At 41.3% G+C, this 17,118-nt stretch overlaps 1 protein-coding gene across 1 annotated transcript in view; it reads right to left on the bottom strand.

The window, feature by feature from the left end:
- Positions 1-17,118, bottom strand: part of LOC113029104 (sodium/hydrogen exchanger 9-like) — a 64,971-nt gene that overhangs the window by 30,824 nt on the left and 17,029 nt on the right. Inside the window, exons 6-12 of the mRNA XM_026179722.2 lie at positions 13,077-13,182; positions 10,760-10,898; positions 9,656-9,761; positions 6,971-7,059; positions 5,608-5,721; positions 2,630-2,741; positions 1,613-1,766 (exon numbers count right to left, since the gene is read on the bottom strand). Coding sequence (XP_026035507.1) covers positions 1,613-1,766; positions 2,630-2,741; positions 5,608-5,721; positions 6,971-7,059; positions 9,656-9,761; positions 10,760-10,898; positions 13,077-13,182 — 820 coding nt within the window. The remainder of the gene's footprint in view (positions 1-1,612; positions 1,767-2,629; positions 2,742-5,607; positions 5,722-6,970; positions 7,060-9,655; positions 9,762-10,759; positions 10,899-13,076; positions 13,183-17,118) is intronic.

The raw sequence follows: 17,118 nt of genomic DNA, 5'->3' as shown, positions 1-17,118 counted from the left end.
CCAGTACAAATCAAATTAAAGAAATATACATGATTTAACCAGCTAGAGATGGTTGTGGGTGGAAATGAGAGTAGATCAGCAGTTTCTGAAACATTGCGATGCTCCATGATGAATTCAGTAGGTTGTCTTGACCATATCTACATGTGTAAATGAGTTGCTGCCACGTTATTGGCCAATTAGATATTTGTATTATCAGTTAACTGAGCAAGTGTACCTAATAGAGTGTCTGATTTTTGTATATGTTTTGTTTTTTTTACTTTAGCTGTACAAAAAGCTTTACAAAATGTTTCTCGTCCCACAAATGTTGGCAAATCTGCTCTCCATGGCACTGGCCGTCCTTTGGTTGCAACTCAGTGTCTCGCTCAAGGACACTTCAGTATGCGGAGTGGCTGAGGACTGAACTGCTTGATTAGTGGACAGCCAAATGCCTTAAAACGTTCGCAAAGCAGTTCAGCTTGTACCACACAAAAGAGGAGGGTTTGTGGATACAAATCCAGCACCCGGGGAGATCTCACACGGATACTGGCTCTTTCTCTGGTTCATAAACTGTAGAATTACAATTAAATGAAGCTTATTTGACTATAAAAGCTCAAATGAACAACTAGATTCAATTACAAAAGCCAATCTGCAATTCATTAGCAGCAGGTTAGCTCCAGGTTTTGCTTCTCATCACAAATTGTGCTGCTGTGTGTTTCAATTTCCCATCAAAGGAGCTTTTGGACCTACTGTACAGCTGGACTGACGCAATCCTACAAGCCAGATCTCATCCTAAGATCCTCAGGCACACATTTAGCTCTTCTTTACTTACTGTATATTCTTTTACTGTTTTGTTTTTTGTTGTTTTTTTGCCCTTGATCAACATTTGTTTATGGTTTATCTTTTCCACTTAACAAAATTTGTCCATATTCATCATTTTATTAATTTTTATTGAAGTGTCATTTATCCTTGAAAATCAGGCCGTGTTCACTATTATGTACTTCCTATTATTATACCGAACACTTTGTTTTTAGTTGATTTGTAAGGATATCTTTCTTAGAGTTGCATCAAGCTGAAACCATGTACACCGCACAGACTTCTTTCACAGACTGTGGGAGTCAATTATACCACTGTGATCTGGGCCATAGATTACCCTTTAACAATATAAGTATCTAATTACCGCCTTGCATCCTTTACGCCTCTTCTGCGCTCTTTAATCATTATCACCCACTGGCCTTGATCGCAGTATACAGACTTTAAATCTTTCGATATGCGCGCCCATATATATATATATATATATATATATATATATATATATGAGCACATATTTTACTATTATCTGTGTGGAGCACCTGTGCACTCCAGCTGTGCCAGTCACTAATGGAGGGCACGTTTGCACAAAGGCTGTGTGTGGATGGTGAGGAAGAAGAGGAGGGGGCTTCAGAATTCAAATGTGCTCCTTTTACAAAGAGCTGTTGTATTTTGAGAGAGAATACATGTGAGAGTCTAATTAAGTAAATTTGTGGGCACTGGCAGAACAAATGAAGAAGACACAGATGGGCAGATGGAGAGACAGGACGACAGGTCTTTCGCGCATCCCACTATCTGTATCACTCGACAAGGTGTTTGAACCAACCTGATGTCCAGACGCCGCAGCATGGGATCAGCAGCCGTACCAAGTACCCAGATGGTGAAGACAATCATCAGCAGGGTGGTGGTGAAGATGGTGTGACTCACTTCTTTAGCTGTGACTTTTACAGCCAGTCTAAAAGCCACAGCCCCCCTCAAACCTGAGGCAAGAGAAGACATTTCTGAGCAAACAGCTGGATTAATGCCTTCCATTAAACCACCAGATAACCATCTACCAACCAATTACACAGAAACTGAGCCAGTTAATAACTCTGTCAATGGGTAACACATAACACCCTGACAGTCACTATCATTGACCACTTGCTGACCAGCAAATAGCCCTGAAACAAACTCCAAGATTGCTGTACAGTGGTGACATAATGCTTAAAGCCAAAACAATTCCCAGAGCAAATCCTTTTCTGCCACGAGAAAAAAAAGAAAGATGAGGGAGGTGATAGCGGCGACGGTGGGGGAGTTTTGAAAAATAGCAAAACAAGAGCTTTTTATAAAGAAACCTTACGTAAGACGTAAAGTGGGTCAGACAAGCAGAGAAACATGCTGCTGTGGCGCTACCCCACATCAAAGGTTCCCTTCTCCTGCATCATCAAATCATTCAGGGTGCCAACCGCTAGTCTCAGATACCTCAGATAAGTAAGACTAAGACTTCTATATATGCTTCCACTCACAGGTAACAAATAGATAAAAAGCTTCTTTAAAAAACATAAATCTCAAATTCAGACAGTATTGATTAATGCAAAAATTCTTCCTCCAACAAGGTGAATTATTCTAAACCCCGAGGTAGGTGCTGGTCTTTGTGTTCGCCTTAACTGACTTAATGCGCACACCAGCTCGCACTTGTTCCACAGAGGACACATTTTCTCAGCATCTCTACTCATGCCATTAGCTGCAAGCGAAGAGGAGAGTGGAATAATTAGAGCTTTCATGGGATAAATCAGGGTGAAAGTTTTCTTCTTGTCCCCCCCTTCTCTCGTAGCAAAAACAACAACTAGAATGAAAAGTGTACCTGCAAACATCATGAAGTGCTGGAACTTGCAAGGTATCTTGTTTGTGCGACCCAGGTTCAGCAGGAAAGATAAGGGGTAGATGTTGAATGCTCTTGAAATAAAGACGGACAGCTGTATGCATTGAATGCAGATTAAGGAGAACATTTATGAGACTTGCAGGTTTCACGGAAAGTTGATCATTCGGTCTTATACTGTCGAAAATCTGCCGGGGAATAAAAAAGTGCCGTAAATCACACTGGTTAACTGGATATCATTGATAAGTAATCAAATTTTTTGCTCAATTTTCTGCATCCAGAAATAAATAAATGCAACACTGTGAGGTCAGGCTATAGACGTCCACCTGTGAATAACACTAAATATTACGCATGTGCGCAAACACGCGAAGAAAAAAAATCTCTGGATATTTTCCGTTTGGGATGAAAACACGGCAACGTGGCACCATGCCGAGGCATGAAGCCAATCAGGCTGCGCCAGCTGTCTCTGCCCTCCACACACACTTTGATGTCTCACGTAGGATGAGACTGAATGCTAAGTGTCCTGGGCAGAAGTTATCAAGATGATATCTGTACAATTACCAGGGAGATAGCTGCCATCCAGGATACACGTCACGTCATCGGTCATGCTTTTAGAAGAAGTTAGAAATACAGCCTCAGATCCTCTCATAGGTTTTTTTTCCCCTTTTTGATAGTCTGACGTAAGTTAAGGGTAAGCTGAGTGAACCAAAGTGAAGAGGGTTTGGAAAGCTCTTTGCTCTTAAAAAAGAAAAAAAAAGATCCTCTTTGAAATTTGTTGCATAAAAACTAATCTGTGCAGACAGGTAACCCTTCTTTGGTATCAGAAAGAGAAGGGATTTGAGTTTATCCTTAGTAAGTCTAAATATAACGGTATAAATAAAGGGACCAATATTTTAGGCAGGACACCTCGGCCTGACAGGGCTATTACTAAAACAGTACTCCCTCGCACCCTGCAGTCAATATTACATCTCACGCACCCTATGGATTTTCAAAAGCAATATCCTGCTCCCAAAAGCAGTCATTTTTCTTTATCAAAGGCCTCTGAGCTATTCGAATGGAGGTAATTAAGCACTTTCATCTCAGCCTCATTTCCAATAAAGCCTATCTCTATTGTCACTGGCAAAGGCTGCAAGCTACAGCGATTAAAATCTACAGCATAACCAAAGAGCGATTAACAGGGTGGAATCACTGGGGTTATTTCTTTTTCATAGACACTTTTAGAGCCGTAAAACTGGAAACCGACATCCACTTATTCATGTTTGTCCATCCGGTTGATCTTCCTGTATATGTAGATAGCTAGCCGGAGCTTTTTAAAACTCCGATTAAATTCCTGTGCACTTGTTCCCCACATTTCCTGACTTCCATCTAATGAAGGCGGATTGCCAAAAACACATTTTAAAGAAATCAGACCCAATGCTCAAATCATTTGTTTCTTTTCTTTCTTTCTTTTTTTGCTGGACATAAGAGTACTGGAATAAAGAATCTGCTCAGTTAACTATTTCTACGGCCCCTTTGACCCTATGGTAGAAGATGGATTGTAATAATAATTGCTGGCCATCTGGGCACTGGACTGTGAAAGAACAGCTCCTTGGAGTGCAGCCACTAGAGTCGCTCCTCCAGCATACACTATGGTCGTGCCAGCTCTCAGGAAAGGACAATTGTACAGCAAGCAGCCATCAGTCCATCACTGCCCAATCATTTCTCTCAGAAAGCAAAGCTGACGGATACAATAAAGCTTCTGAACACGAGACATCTGTTATGATAGTAAGATTTTTCTATTTATCATTAAAGAGCAGATCGTTTTTTGATAAGATGACTCGAGTGCTATCGCCATTGTACTCTGGTCTACAGAGGCTGCTGCCAGGGGAGAAACATATGCATCTCCTGCCTGTGATGGATTTCTTCCTGTATCATATTTGACACTATATGCAAAATATTAAATCTAGACAGAAGCTATGATCGTTGGATATCTCCGAGCATATTTTTTTCAAAACCTGGCATTTATTTTTGATATCAACTGTGATTTTTTTCTGCTAAACAGCATAAACATCTAGATGTCAAGACTAGCTGATTAATGTAACAGCTTTTTGGTCTAATTTTAAACACTGTAAAGTGACAGAAAAGTAAGAAAAATGGCAAATTCTCTTATTTTCGTTGCTATAAGATAAACGTGAGGCGGCACGGTGGTGTGATAGTTAGCACTGATGTCTTACACCAAGAAGATTCAAATCAGCCAGGCAGCTTAGGGCTCGTTTGTGTAGAGTTTGCATATTCTCCTTCCCACAGTCCAAACACATTCATGTTAATTGGTGATTCTAAACTGGCTGTAGGTGTGAATGGTTGTCTGTCTCTCTGCATTAGCCCTAAAACTTGTCCGGGGTGGGGCTGCTTGCTCTACGATAGCTGGAATATTTTTGCTGATTAATTTTGTGCTTCGTTATTCACATTCACAATATGATTCATATTTGAAATGCAACCAATCAATATTTTCTCATTTTTGTGCAAAAGACAGAACAGAAAGCGTAAATCTTTACATCGTGTTAAAGATGCAGAAAAAGCTAAAACAGCGTCATCTTCAATCCGCTAAATGAAAGAACGGTAAGATTATTTTAAACAGCAAAAAGATTTAAACAGTTTAATTACAGCGTTGCTAAAGAAAAACCAAACAAAAACATCAGTAACAATAAGAATCTGTAGAGATCTTGACTGCCGGAAACCAGCTGGATGACATTTGCAGAGCTCTCAAGATCACGGCCCCTCCCTCTCTCCCCCAAGGACTGGGGAAGTAACAGTATTGCAATGAGGTAGCAAGAAATACAACAGGATAACCAGTATGATCTACTAAATGACTTGTCATTAAACTAATAGGAGACAGAACTGAGTCCTATTCCTGAGATGGGAGTGGAATTCAGAAGCTGCACAACAGGGGGTAAAGTCCTCTGTCATACAGCAGAAAAGGATACAAGTGCCCCAGAAATGAAGTATGGTTCAAATTTATGGCAAGTGAACTTCAACAATATATATCCCATGTAGCCGAAGATGGAAATCTCCCCGAGGAAGTTGAAGACTTCAAAGAGCTGCAAATTATAAAAGGAATTGAGAGGATCATGAGAGAGATGTGTGTATGCTTGCTGTTAGAAACACATAAATCTATTTACAGAGTTTCATTCTGGGTATCTGCCTCCCCTTGAGGACAAATGGGCCAAACAAGCAGGGCACAAGTGAGTGTTTATGGTTAGGCCATATTAAGGTTAAGGTAGGGGTCAGAATCAGCCGAGCACTGAGTACACAATGAGTGACATCCTCTGAAAAAACAACTTTGTGTGCCGAAAGATGGCTGAAAGTGAAGTAGAGGAATGGATAAATAGCATTAGATCTGTACAAACACGACAAATCCAGTGTTTATGTTATTCCCTTTGAGGCGGCAGCTGCAAACATCTACAGCTCGAGGGCATAATGTGGTTTCCTGTAACAGCAGACATGTTCTTGTCATCATCTTTGTGTGAAATAATTTCATTTGAAGCGTACTGGGGATAAAACAGCACATCTTTAGGGACCCAAAAAGTCATATGCTAATGAACTCTGCTTTTTATTATTAGATTATTACAACTCATCGACTCAGGCTCCAGCTTGTCATGTTCTAAGCCAAGCTGAGGAACTTTGGTGTCATATACTGTTCATACAATGGCATTAAAGAGATGATACAATTTCATTAACCATATTTTTTATTTCTTATATGATTTAGAGCTCTGGTTAAAAAAAAAGATATCCAGCTGAATAAGTGCACTTTTTGGGGATCATAGAAAGAAAAGTATCGGTCCCACTAGCTATTCAACTACTGCCTGTATACACTCAATCACATTTTACCATAAGCTGCATGTATAAACCCTAAAAAATACAGATAGAGGCATTCTGCCAAGTGAACATGCTCTCCTGCATAGCCAGTCCACTTTATAGGCAGAGGCTTCAACTGTGCTGCCTTTTAGGAGTGTCTGTGATAAACAGTTAGCTGCACTATGGTGCTGATAATGAATAATAAATGCACAAATAAGTATATGTGTGTACTTCTGATTTGTTTTGCTCCTCTATGAAGCTTGCTGGCAAAGTGTGACAGTGTGCTAGCCTCCATCTGTGCTCAGCCTTTTAAGTAGATAGCTGGAGACTGATGTCCCACACGGACGCCCGCTGGACAACTGAGCACTAATGGCAATTAATGAGCGCGAACTGCAAATGCTGGCGACAAGAGTCATTCTACACAAACGAGAAGACTAAAAATGACTGTCAAGCAAAAGGAAAACAAGTTTCAGTTGCGCTCCGTTAACCCACCTGCTTGATCCTTGCCCTGCCCTCAGAGGACAAGTTGAGAACTGTGTACCTTGCCTGACTCAAGCCGCAAAACATCACTGCCACAATACCTGAAAGATAAACAATACTTCTGAAATGAATGAAAATTCAAAAATGATATAGCCCCCCCCCCCCACCCCCCCCACCCCACCCCCACCACCACCACCCCCCCAAACATCCACAGCATCTTCTAAATGTGAACATTTACATTTTGTGGACAAAGCTCATAGATGAGAATCCTGTCAACAGCAGGGAGTTGATAATGCGCCGGATCTGATCAGCTGAAAGTATGCAAAACCACTTATATGTGCATATATTAGTAATCAGGATGAGAGAATCTGTATGTTTGGGAGCTGCTTAACACACAGAGGCTTGAGACTTGTCACGCTGAGAATATGGTGTAGGAGGTTCTACCATCACAGGAGGATCATTTCTGAAAAGAGCTTTTGTCTCCATGGTTCAATCCATGTTTTTTTGTTAACAAGCCAGAGATGCCGACATTCAGAAAAAAGTGGGGAGATGAGGACAAAGATAAATTAAATAAAAGCACTGTTAGAGTAATTCATGTAAGCACTGGTTTATAACATCCAAAAATTAAGCCCTCCTGTGTGCAGCCACTCATATAAAAATTAACCGGATCAGACCAGCCCAACCTTGCATCCACCCACTCTCCTGGTTCCAATAAAAATGTGCTGCCCAAACCAACTCAAGCATATTTATATATCTGATAAAAACATTTACTTGTCCAGATACATGAGGCTCTGGAAACGATTAAAAAAAAAGTTTTAAAAGTGATATAATCACAATCACAATGTCAGTTGCGTGGGAGGAGATACTAACAAAAAACAAATGCACGACAAGCAAAGTACAAAAGGGAAAGACGTACAGACAGCAGCCTCTGCTCCTAAGACAGAGGGTGGAGAGAGTGATTAGGCTCACAGGGGAGGCTGGTTGGACCAGAGAGCTAGAGTTTGAAGCACAAAGCATGAAAGGTGGGCTGCTGCCTCGCAGGACACGCTTGGTTCATTGCAGAAATTCGATTTCACATTTTAGCTTCCTTCGCATTGAGCGAATAACAGAAGGTGGAAAAATGTGAAACTGCTGCGATGGGTATAGCAATAGGTAGAAGACAGGGTTGGCTGTAATAAATATGGCAGCAGAGACAAAATAGCAGCTGTGGTTCAGACTGCTAAATTAAGCCAGTCCATTAGTCTCTCTTCACCATCCGCCTTTACATCGGGATGCTGACATGGACCTGCACTATGCTAGTTCCAGTAATGCTTGGTCAAAATATACCTCTTAGCATTGTGCAACGCCATCTAATGGAGCACGCCATCGTGGCAGATCTCATTTTGGTTCCATTTGGTTGGGGGCAACAACATCGTCCTTGGTTTACATAACACTGACAGAGATAACACATCACCTGTCTGCTGCATTAAGTCTCTTTCTAAGTCTTTTCCACACAGAGCACTTTGCAACAGATTAGATGCTTCTCATAATGAGCAGTTGTGAGGGGCATAAGATTAATGACAGCAGGGCTCCCTGCAAGGCTGAGGGTCATTAGACACACCCTCACTAAACTCTAGCAATTAACAGAGACAGAAAGAGCCTCGATTACCAAAGGACACCAGGGAGGACTCGCATCAGTCATTGCATTCTTTGGTATGATGTGCTGCCTCATCTCAAAGCGACCATTAAACGCCTTTACCGTTAATGCTGTATAGGGTATAGGGTACCATTCATCACCGAAACAGTAATTTTCACTACCTAGACAACAATATCAGCATTAAACTAGATTTTATAACAGTAAAACTAGAGGCTCTGAGAATTACCGACTGAGGTTTTTCTGTGGTGCGACTCCCACACTGGGCAGTATTTAAAATGCGCTTTATAAACAGGGCATCTGGAATTTAATGGACAAAGGTCAAGCTTTTTCATTAAAACCATCTTCTCTGCCTCCACAGGCCACAGGGAGCAGTGCCAAGGAAGAGAGAGCATTAATACTAATGTGCGCTAATGTATACTCGACTTATATTTCAAAACAACATTACACCACATCAGTAAAGAAACAGAAGACAATTCTAGGCAGCAGAGTCGAGAAATGGTCTTTTCCAAACATGAGCTTGCAAAGATACGTCATTACTTTGACTTTCTTAAAGAGCAGCCACTCTGGGTAAGGACCTGTAAGTGGTGTCATCTCCAAACTAAAACTACAAGCGTTCTCAGGGAGAAGCAGCTATTTTAAAGTAAGAAGAATAGGACTGGTACTTCCAGTTGTCTGTGATGAGAAGATTCTTGGAACAATGCAAAACACTTTGTTGGTTAAAGAGTGCATCTGACTGAGAGATCACTGACTGTACAGGGAGTGTTGGTTGATTGACAAAAAAACCCAAAAAACTGAATCTTGTATGCAAGCAGGGAATTGTGCAGATGGTCATGACTGGACAGCAGTATGTGCGCACATTATTTCCAGGTTTTTGGAGTGTGAGTGGAAACAGAAAATGCCTTGAAGCCAGTCAAACAGATGCTGGGTGTCACTGATACTGTAGAGCAGTATGCGAGCCAGCGGGAGCAGTTGAGAAGAGACGCCTGAGGGGAGAAGGGCAGCTACCCAGAGCACTGACATGGCCACAGACACACAAACAACATAAGTCACACAGTGTTCACCTGATAGCCCGCAGGCTTCAGCCGAGAGGTAGCTGCTCCAGGACAGCAAGAAGAAGACTGACGTTTCCAGGAGGGGATTTTCATGCAGCCGAGTGAATTTGGTGAGGTGAAATGAAAGTTAAAGATACATAAGATAATCATGAAGTATTTAACACTTTGCATCAGGCCAGGGTTCATATTGCAAATGCAGGACAAATTTCCCACTGTTGCACAAGTGCATTCCAGTGCTACAGTCTGGAGAAACTGTGGTACGCTGCCTGCAAAAATAAAGCAACTGCAAATAGTGCTCAACAAGCCAGGGGATCGCCCATACAGAGTAAACGCGGGCAGTGAGCTCCACTGTCCCACATCCCCTCCGGCAAAGCTTGGGTGCAAACCATAGAGCAATATTTTACACGGTGTTCTGGGCAAAACAGTAGGCACTAGAATTTTCATATTTCTGACAGCCACATAGAAAGAAACGAAGGGTAAGTTTGGCTACTGGAAATATTACAAAGTTAGGCCTGAAGGGTATTTAATAGGCTGCGCTTAAAATACTCCTCGGGCATGCAATAATAAAAATACACCTTCTTAAGCCTGATTGTTTTTGTAATTAATAAGGACAGGTGTGGTTATTAATTAAAAGATAAATGAGCAACTACACATCAAGGTGAATTTCTTTAACAAATAGCAGACACAAGAGCAGGATGCTGCTATGGTTAGCATCAGCAAAATCTAATAAATGCTCACTTTGTGGTTTGCCTACACCCAGAGATTAGTCACTGTAAATAAGAGCTGAGTCCTGGCCCAAACCCCTCATGACACATTCCCATTTTTCATCCTAAAGTCTAATTACTTGAAGATCAGAGAGAAACGCCGGACGACGGCGCAAGTCGAAACTTCATCATAGGCTATTGGCTTGATTGACGACCTCTCTGCAGCCATTAATGTCGCAGGAGCACTTTAGACTTTAGCTGCATCGCTTTTGTTGGTAAAAGTGGTACAGTAGGGGTTTGTTAGAGAAGCAATTATAGTGTTGAGGAACAGGATATACTGCGGCGGATGCTGAGGTGATAATTGAGTCTGGGGTGTAGAGGCAGAGATGGGACGGGATGAAAAGGATATGAGGGCTGTTATTACTGTGAAAATGAGACCTAAGAGGAAGGAGCCAATGAGCACTATGAGAAAAAAAACAAAGGCGTGGAGAAAGGCAGTGGGGTTGAAGATGAGTCCTGCATTCATCTGGGTGTAGGTGGTGATGGCACTAGGAGAAACATGAAGCAAATGCAAACAGAGCCGTTATGGAACAAAAACAAGCCAGAGGCATAATTACAACAGAGACACTTTGATTGCTACAGATGCTGAGAATACAAATTAAAAAAAAAACAAAAATGTTTATGACTCTGCAATAAGAACAGTCATCAGAAATATGACCAACTGGGTTCTTAGTGGAAAACAATGAGCATAAATTTACATTCTTATTATGCTGAGCTAAGTGCTATTTACTGGAGTCATTCCTTTTTTAGATTACATGGTTTCCCTTAGAACTTCCATCTTTTCCCGAAAAAGAAAAAAAATATATTAGGATTTTTTCTTTGTTTCAGAGACATCTCAGTGTAGTTAGTAAGAAACAAGTAAAAAAAAAAAAAAAAGATGGCAGCATTATTCACACTGCTATAAATATTTACTTTGTGAGAGGAAGGGAGGCCTCCATATGGAAGTCATTGAGTGCAAAAGAGGCCTCACAGGGAGGACAGAGGGAGGAAGAAATTGTGTGCATGTCTGTGTGTGGTGGGATGGAGGGGGTGCCTGTGGTAATGCAAGCCCAGACAAGCGACCAAGAGAGTGGCTGATGAACCAGTCTGCCTTTGTGGAATGACACAGTCTCTTTAGCCGGCAAAGACCCTCCCATGTACTCCCCCGTGGACTTAGATTGTTTTAAATGAAACACAAACTATGGAATCAGCAAAAACGGTAGCAAAGTGGCACTTGTTTTGTTTCCCTGCATTTAATGGGACCCAGAGCTACTGCTCACAGTAAAGAAACAAACACACCGCGCACAGCATCTGGTAGCCACTCATATATACTGTAAGTATAAGATGTCTTATACTCCTACTAACATTAAAATTGTTTTGTTTCTGCAATTTCAGTACCATCAGGCTGGAATGAGCAAGCACACATCACAACAGGCCCTAATCTCTATAGCGGGAGGGGAAGAATCAGTCAAGCTATGGTAATGAGCTCAGCATGCTGAAAAGGGGAAATCTATTACCCCCCTCTCCTCCCTGAAAAGAAAGACTCCTGTGGTGCATTTGCCCACTAGTCAGTGATCAGAGTGACCTTCTGGAGACTGTAACTTCAGATGGTTTGGGCTGTAATCCCAGTTGAGATCCCAAGATGTTAAAGCAGGACCTGGCTGAATGGTGGCTGGGTCAGGGCTGCTGGAGCAGGACGTTTTGCGACTGTGAGATGGCACATCAGCGTAAGGTTGAGCTGCTCTGGGAGCTTGTTAAAATTCTAGTGCCAGGACCCTGCCTGGCTCACTAATAAGGGCCAGCTTTGTGCATGGGGCCAGGGCGACCGGCAGGCGAGTGACCAAGTCGAGTGAAAGGAGATGGCATGTAGGCTGGTCACGCCACTCTAAGAACAAACAGAACACTATCTGACTCTTTGTCTGGGAAGAATTGCAGGCTCCCTCCTCCACCGTACAATGTACACAATGCAACAATTTGCACTCCCCTTCTAGGAATTGGCAAGCATATTTATTCAATTGGAAAGCGAGATGTCAGAATGTCAGGTTCTATATATTTGCATCAGTCTTTTTAAAGATAATAAGCACAGATGTTATCTCTCCTCCTGCTTTATTTGTGTGTCTGCCTGCTTGTCTGTGACTGTGGAGATGTGAGTTTTCGCCCCTCTCTGTCTCCGGCTTGCCATCTGCTTTCACATCTACACGACTAGCTCTGCTCACTAGCATTGTGTAAACAGAGCAGACAATGACAGCAATGTGCGAGGACAGAAGCATGCATAGTTTTGTAAAAAGCTGGAGAAAAGGGGAAAGAATTAAGCAAATGAAATGCATGGAGAATGCATGACTGCATCCTGGCTGCTCTGAGTTTCCAAGAATTTTGTGTTGTATTCTTCCAAAGTCAACATTAGCTATGATAACCAAGTTCGCAGCATGGGACTGTCTCTTTACTCTGGCATTAAGGACCTAAATGAGATGCTGATAGTGCTTGGGGCAACTCACTTATGCAGTTCGCTGCATAGTATTTAAGGGATTGTTGCTGTTTTCCTTAAAGCTGGCAGCACCCACTCAGGCTTCCTTCCTCCACATCCGCCCCCATAATGCCATTTGGGGAAGTCTGAGCACCCACGCAATTAAACCTTGAAATAGATTGCATTCTCAGGGCTTGGAGAAATACTAAAGCAAAATACTCACTGTGTCAGGACGATGGCAACGGCATCATTTAGGACACTCTCGCCAAACAGCAGCATGTGCAGATCCAAGTCCACACGCAGATCTGATAAAAGGCCAAGGACTGAGACTTTAAAAAAGAAAGAAAAACAAAACAGGAGAAGTGTTGCTATTAATGGCCGCAGGAAGTAGAGCAACTTGAAGAGAAAAAGAAAAACTACTCAGTTAATTACACAGCAGAAGTGTCCTCCAGTATCTCCTGTGCTATTACAAAGAAGAGAAAGTACAAGAATTAATAAGTAAGCTGACAAAAAACTACAGTATGACGACAGCAGCGGGATAAAGATTTTGACAACTGGGCAAACTAAGCAAAGATTTGTTCAAGCTAAACAGGATGTAGAAATTACACAATGACTTGGGAAAGATAATATCTATGTTTGTTAATGATACATGAACAAATTAAGCGCATTGCTCATCATAATCTTTTTTCCCCACTGTAACAACTGGAAATTGGAGTATGAAAGAAAAATGCAAAGTTTAACATAAGTGGAACGTTACATTTCTTTGTTTTTTAGGATCCAAGCATTGAGTGATGTGAGGCTTTTGGAGTGCTACACATGTTTGAAAACTCATGAAACTTTACATTATGTGAGTGGGCCTTAGCAAGAGAAAGACCCTTTAAAGTGTAAGTAACCAACATGCGATATTTCTTATCTACATGCATGAAATTATGCAGCCACTTTTAATATTCAATGAAATAAAAACAGATTCTTAGATACATGCGTAAACCCAATAGGAAGCCTACCATTTTTAGTTTCCCCCTTTCCATAGACTCTACTCTACCCAGCTGCCCACCAAGAATGAAATTATCAGTTTTTACGATGTATCCTGTGATGATAAAGGTTAAGCCTTTTGAGTTGTAACCGAATAGTGTGTCATTTTCATGGTCCAATGATGAGTTTGGATGTTTTGCTACAAATTATAAAGTTGTTGTATCTCCAATATAAATACTTCAATCTGCCTTAAACTTCCTATTCTGTTTAATAGTCTCAAACATGACAAGCATTGCTTTTACATTACATTGAAATGGGCAATCTGCATATAGTAATGGTCTAAATCAACATGACATACAGTTACTTGGTGTTCTCTAATGCTACATCATGGACACAATGCATATTGTTTTACAAAAAGAAAAAGTAAATTATTTAATTATTATAATTTTATCATAGTTTTTGGCCTATATTGTGTCACTGGATCAATCACCTATACATTACAGTTATGGGAAAATGTAGACTGTCTTTCAATTCTAAGGTTTTATGTAACTGAACATAACAAATATAATCTGGTCTTCCCAGGACTTAAAGTTTATGGCAGTACAAGTAGAAAAATATTGAACTGAAACATGAAGCATGGCGTGTTTGGAAGGCTTGTAATGTGACAGCACGGCTTACGTTTGCAAAGTTGCATCTGGACAAACCACAAAACATCTGCAACGATAACCTTTGGACAGCTGAGACCAAAGTAAAGACATATTGTACAACAGTGGTCACCAACCTTTTCTGCGCCACGGACCGGTTTAATATCAGACAACATTTTCATGGACCGGCCTTTAAGGTGTCTTAGATAAAGACAAAAAAATAAAATGATACCACCAAGACGAAAACAGTGGTATTTTTTCACTGTGTAATTGTGTAACTTTATTAGCAGCGTCCTCCTGAAATGCACCAACAACATTGAGAGTAACATCCTCCTCTCTGCCCCTTAATGCTCTCTGGTTGCTATGGTAACTTGTAAATATTTCTTTCAAAATAAGGCTCACAACTACAACACGGGGGGGAAAAAAACACCCAGGGAAACAGAGTTAACGATAAAAACCCTGAAAACCATAAATTTCATACCCGAGCCTCAACTCTCACGGCCTGGTACCAAACGACTCACAGACCAGAACCGGTCCGTGGCCCGGGCATTGGGGACTGCTGTTGTACAGTCCCACGTTTGTTGACAACAAAACACAACACATCAAAACACAACACATCGGCATCAACACCATACTCTACCAACTCTCAAGCACAGCAATAACCAGTATTTAAGTTATTGCTTGTAAAGTTGGTTCTTTAAACTACTGAGTCATCAGGCATAGTTTAATAATCTGATTCTACATGTTGACTTAGTGTTTGTTAAATGAACAATGGATGATACAATACAATACAGTTTTATTTATATAGCACATTTAAAAACCTGAAGGCAGACCAAAGTGCTTCACAGTTATTAGGGGAGAAAGAACATTCAAGTCAATAACAGGGTACAGATCAGGCACTAGCACAGACAGAATGGAGGCACCAATAGACCAGAAGAGTTAAATAAAATTGGTATCAAACCCCAATACAGAAAGAAGGAAGGTTAGATCGTGAATACAAAATATCTACTAAGAAGATAAAAACAGCAGTAAAATTAATAATAAAACAATAAATTTAATATAAAGTTTAAAAAGGGTATTAACTGGTCAGGAAAGCCAGGTCAAATAAGAATGCTTTCAATCTTGATTAAAAGGATTGGATAGAGTCCAAGGCACGAATAGAAGCAGGGAGGCTGTTCCAAAGGTTGGGTGCAGCTGAAGCAAAGGCACGATCACCTCTGGTCTTCAGTCTAAACTTAGGTTGGGCCAGGAGTAATTGATCTGATGATCTTAATGCACGACAAGGTCAAATGGTGGGGAGTCCCAGATTTAAACCTAGTGGGAGTGACCCCCCACAGAGGGACAAAAGGACCCCTGATGATCCTCTAATCGCCTGAGCCAAGGTGTGAAACTGGGTGTGGGTCCCAATCAGCCAGAGTTTCGGGTGAGTTCATTGTGAAACCTGGCCCCACCTTATCATGCAAATTCCTGAGATCAGATGGCCCAGGATGTGAGTGGGCGTTAAGGCGTCTGGGAAGGGAACTCAAAACTGGATTATAGATGGCAGAGAGTTGGTGTCGTAAACCACCGCCTCTGTTCAAAGATGGTCGCTCATAGTGGACATAGATGGCTTCTTTCACTCCTCTTTCAAACCATCTGTCCTCTCTGTCCAAAATGTGAACATTGGCATCCTCGAAAGAGTGTCCTTTATCCTTAAGATGCAGATGGACTGCTGAGTCTTGTCCTGTGGCGGTGGCTCTTCTGTGTTGGCTCAGGCGATTAGAGGATCATCAGGGGGTCCTTTTGTCCCTCTGTGGGGGGTTACTCCCACTAGGTTTATATCTGGGACTCTCCACCATTTGACCTTAGAACTGAAGAAGCTTCTCGGATGAGAGGTGAAACGTCTTCAAGTAACTTAAAGAAGTCCAGACGCCTTTCTTTGCAAGCTCCTTTGACTACGATGACCTGGATGACTGAGAACCTTCACAGCCATACAGATGACACTTGCTTATCGAGCTTAAAGGAGCTGTCCAAGTAGACACCCAGGTTACGTATAGAATCAGAGAGAGAGTTAGCAGCAGGGCAACAAGCTGGTCGAACACCATAACTTCAGTTTTTTTCTCATTTAAAATGAGAGAATTATCTGACAGCCAATCTTTGACCTCTCTCAGGCAATCGAACAGGAAGTGCAGTGATGCTGACAGATCATCAGTCAGTTGACAATAAATTTGAATGTCATCAGCGTAAAAGTGATAAGAAATATTGTATTTTTCAAATATGCAGCCCAAGGGTAGCATATACAAAGAGAATATTAAAGGGCCCAATGGCAAATTAGTATCAGCACAAACCAAATAAACAAATAGTTTTACAAAAATTACATTCATTTATGCCAAAGTTTAAAATCTCAAACATGAAAATCATGTTTAAATTTGAAATCCACTTACAATATAATTAAAACAAAGTCCAGAACCGTGTCTGTGTGTTTCATGGGCCACATTTCCTGTGTTTAAAAGACATAATATACAACATTGCTGGTTTGCTGGGAGGAGTAGTGAGAGTAGACATATGAAAGACTGAATTTCTTGACATGATTCAGATACACTTAGCCACTCACAGTTACCAGCTGCTACAATTACTTGTATCCTTTTTTTTTAGAGCTGCAGGTGTTGC

This window comes from Astatotilapia calliptera, chromosome 9 (genome assembly GCF_964374335.1).
Source record: "Astatotilapia calliptera chromosome 9, fAstCal68.1, whole genome shotgun sequence".
Classification (NCBI taxonomy): domain Eukaryota; kingdom Metazoa; phylum Chordata; class Actinopteri; order Cichliformes; family Cichlidae; genus Astatotilapia; species Astatotilapia calliptera.
Note: the sequence above shows the minus strand (reverse complement) of the source record. Positions and strands in the feature narration are given on the sequence as shown.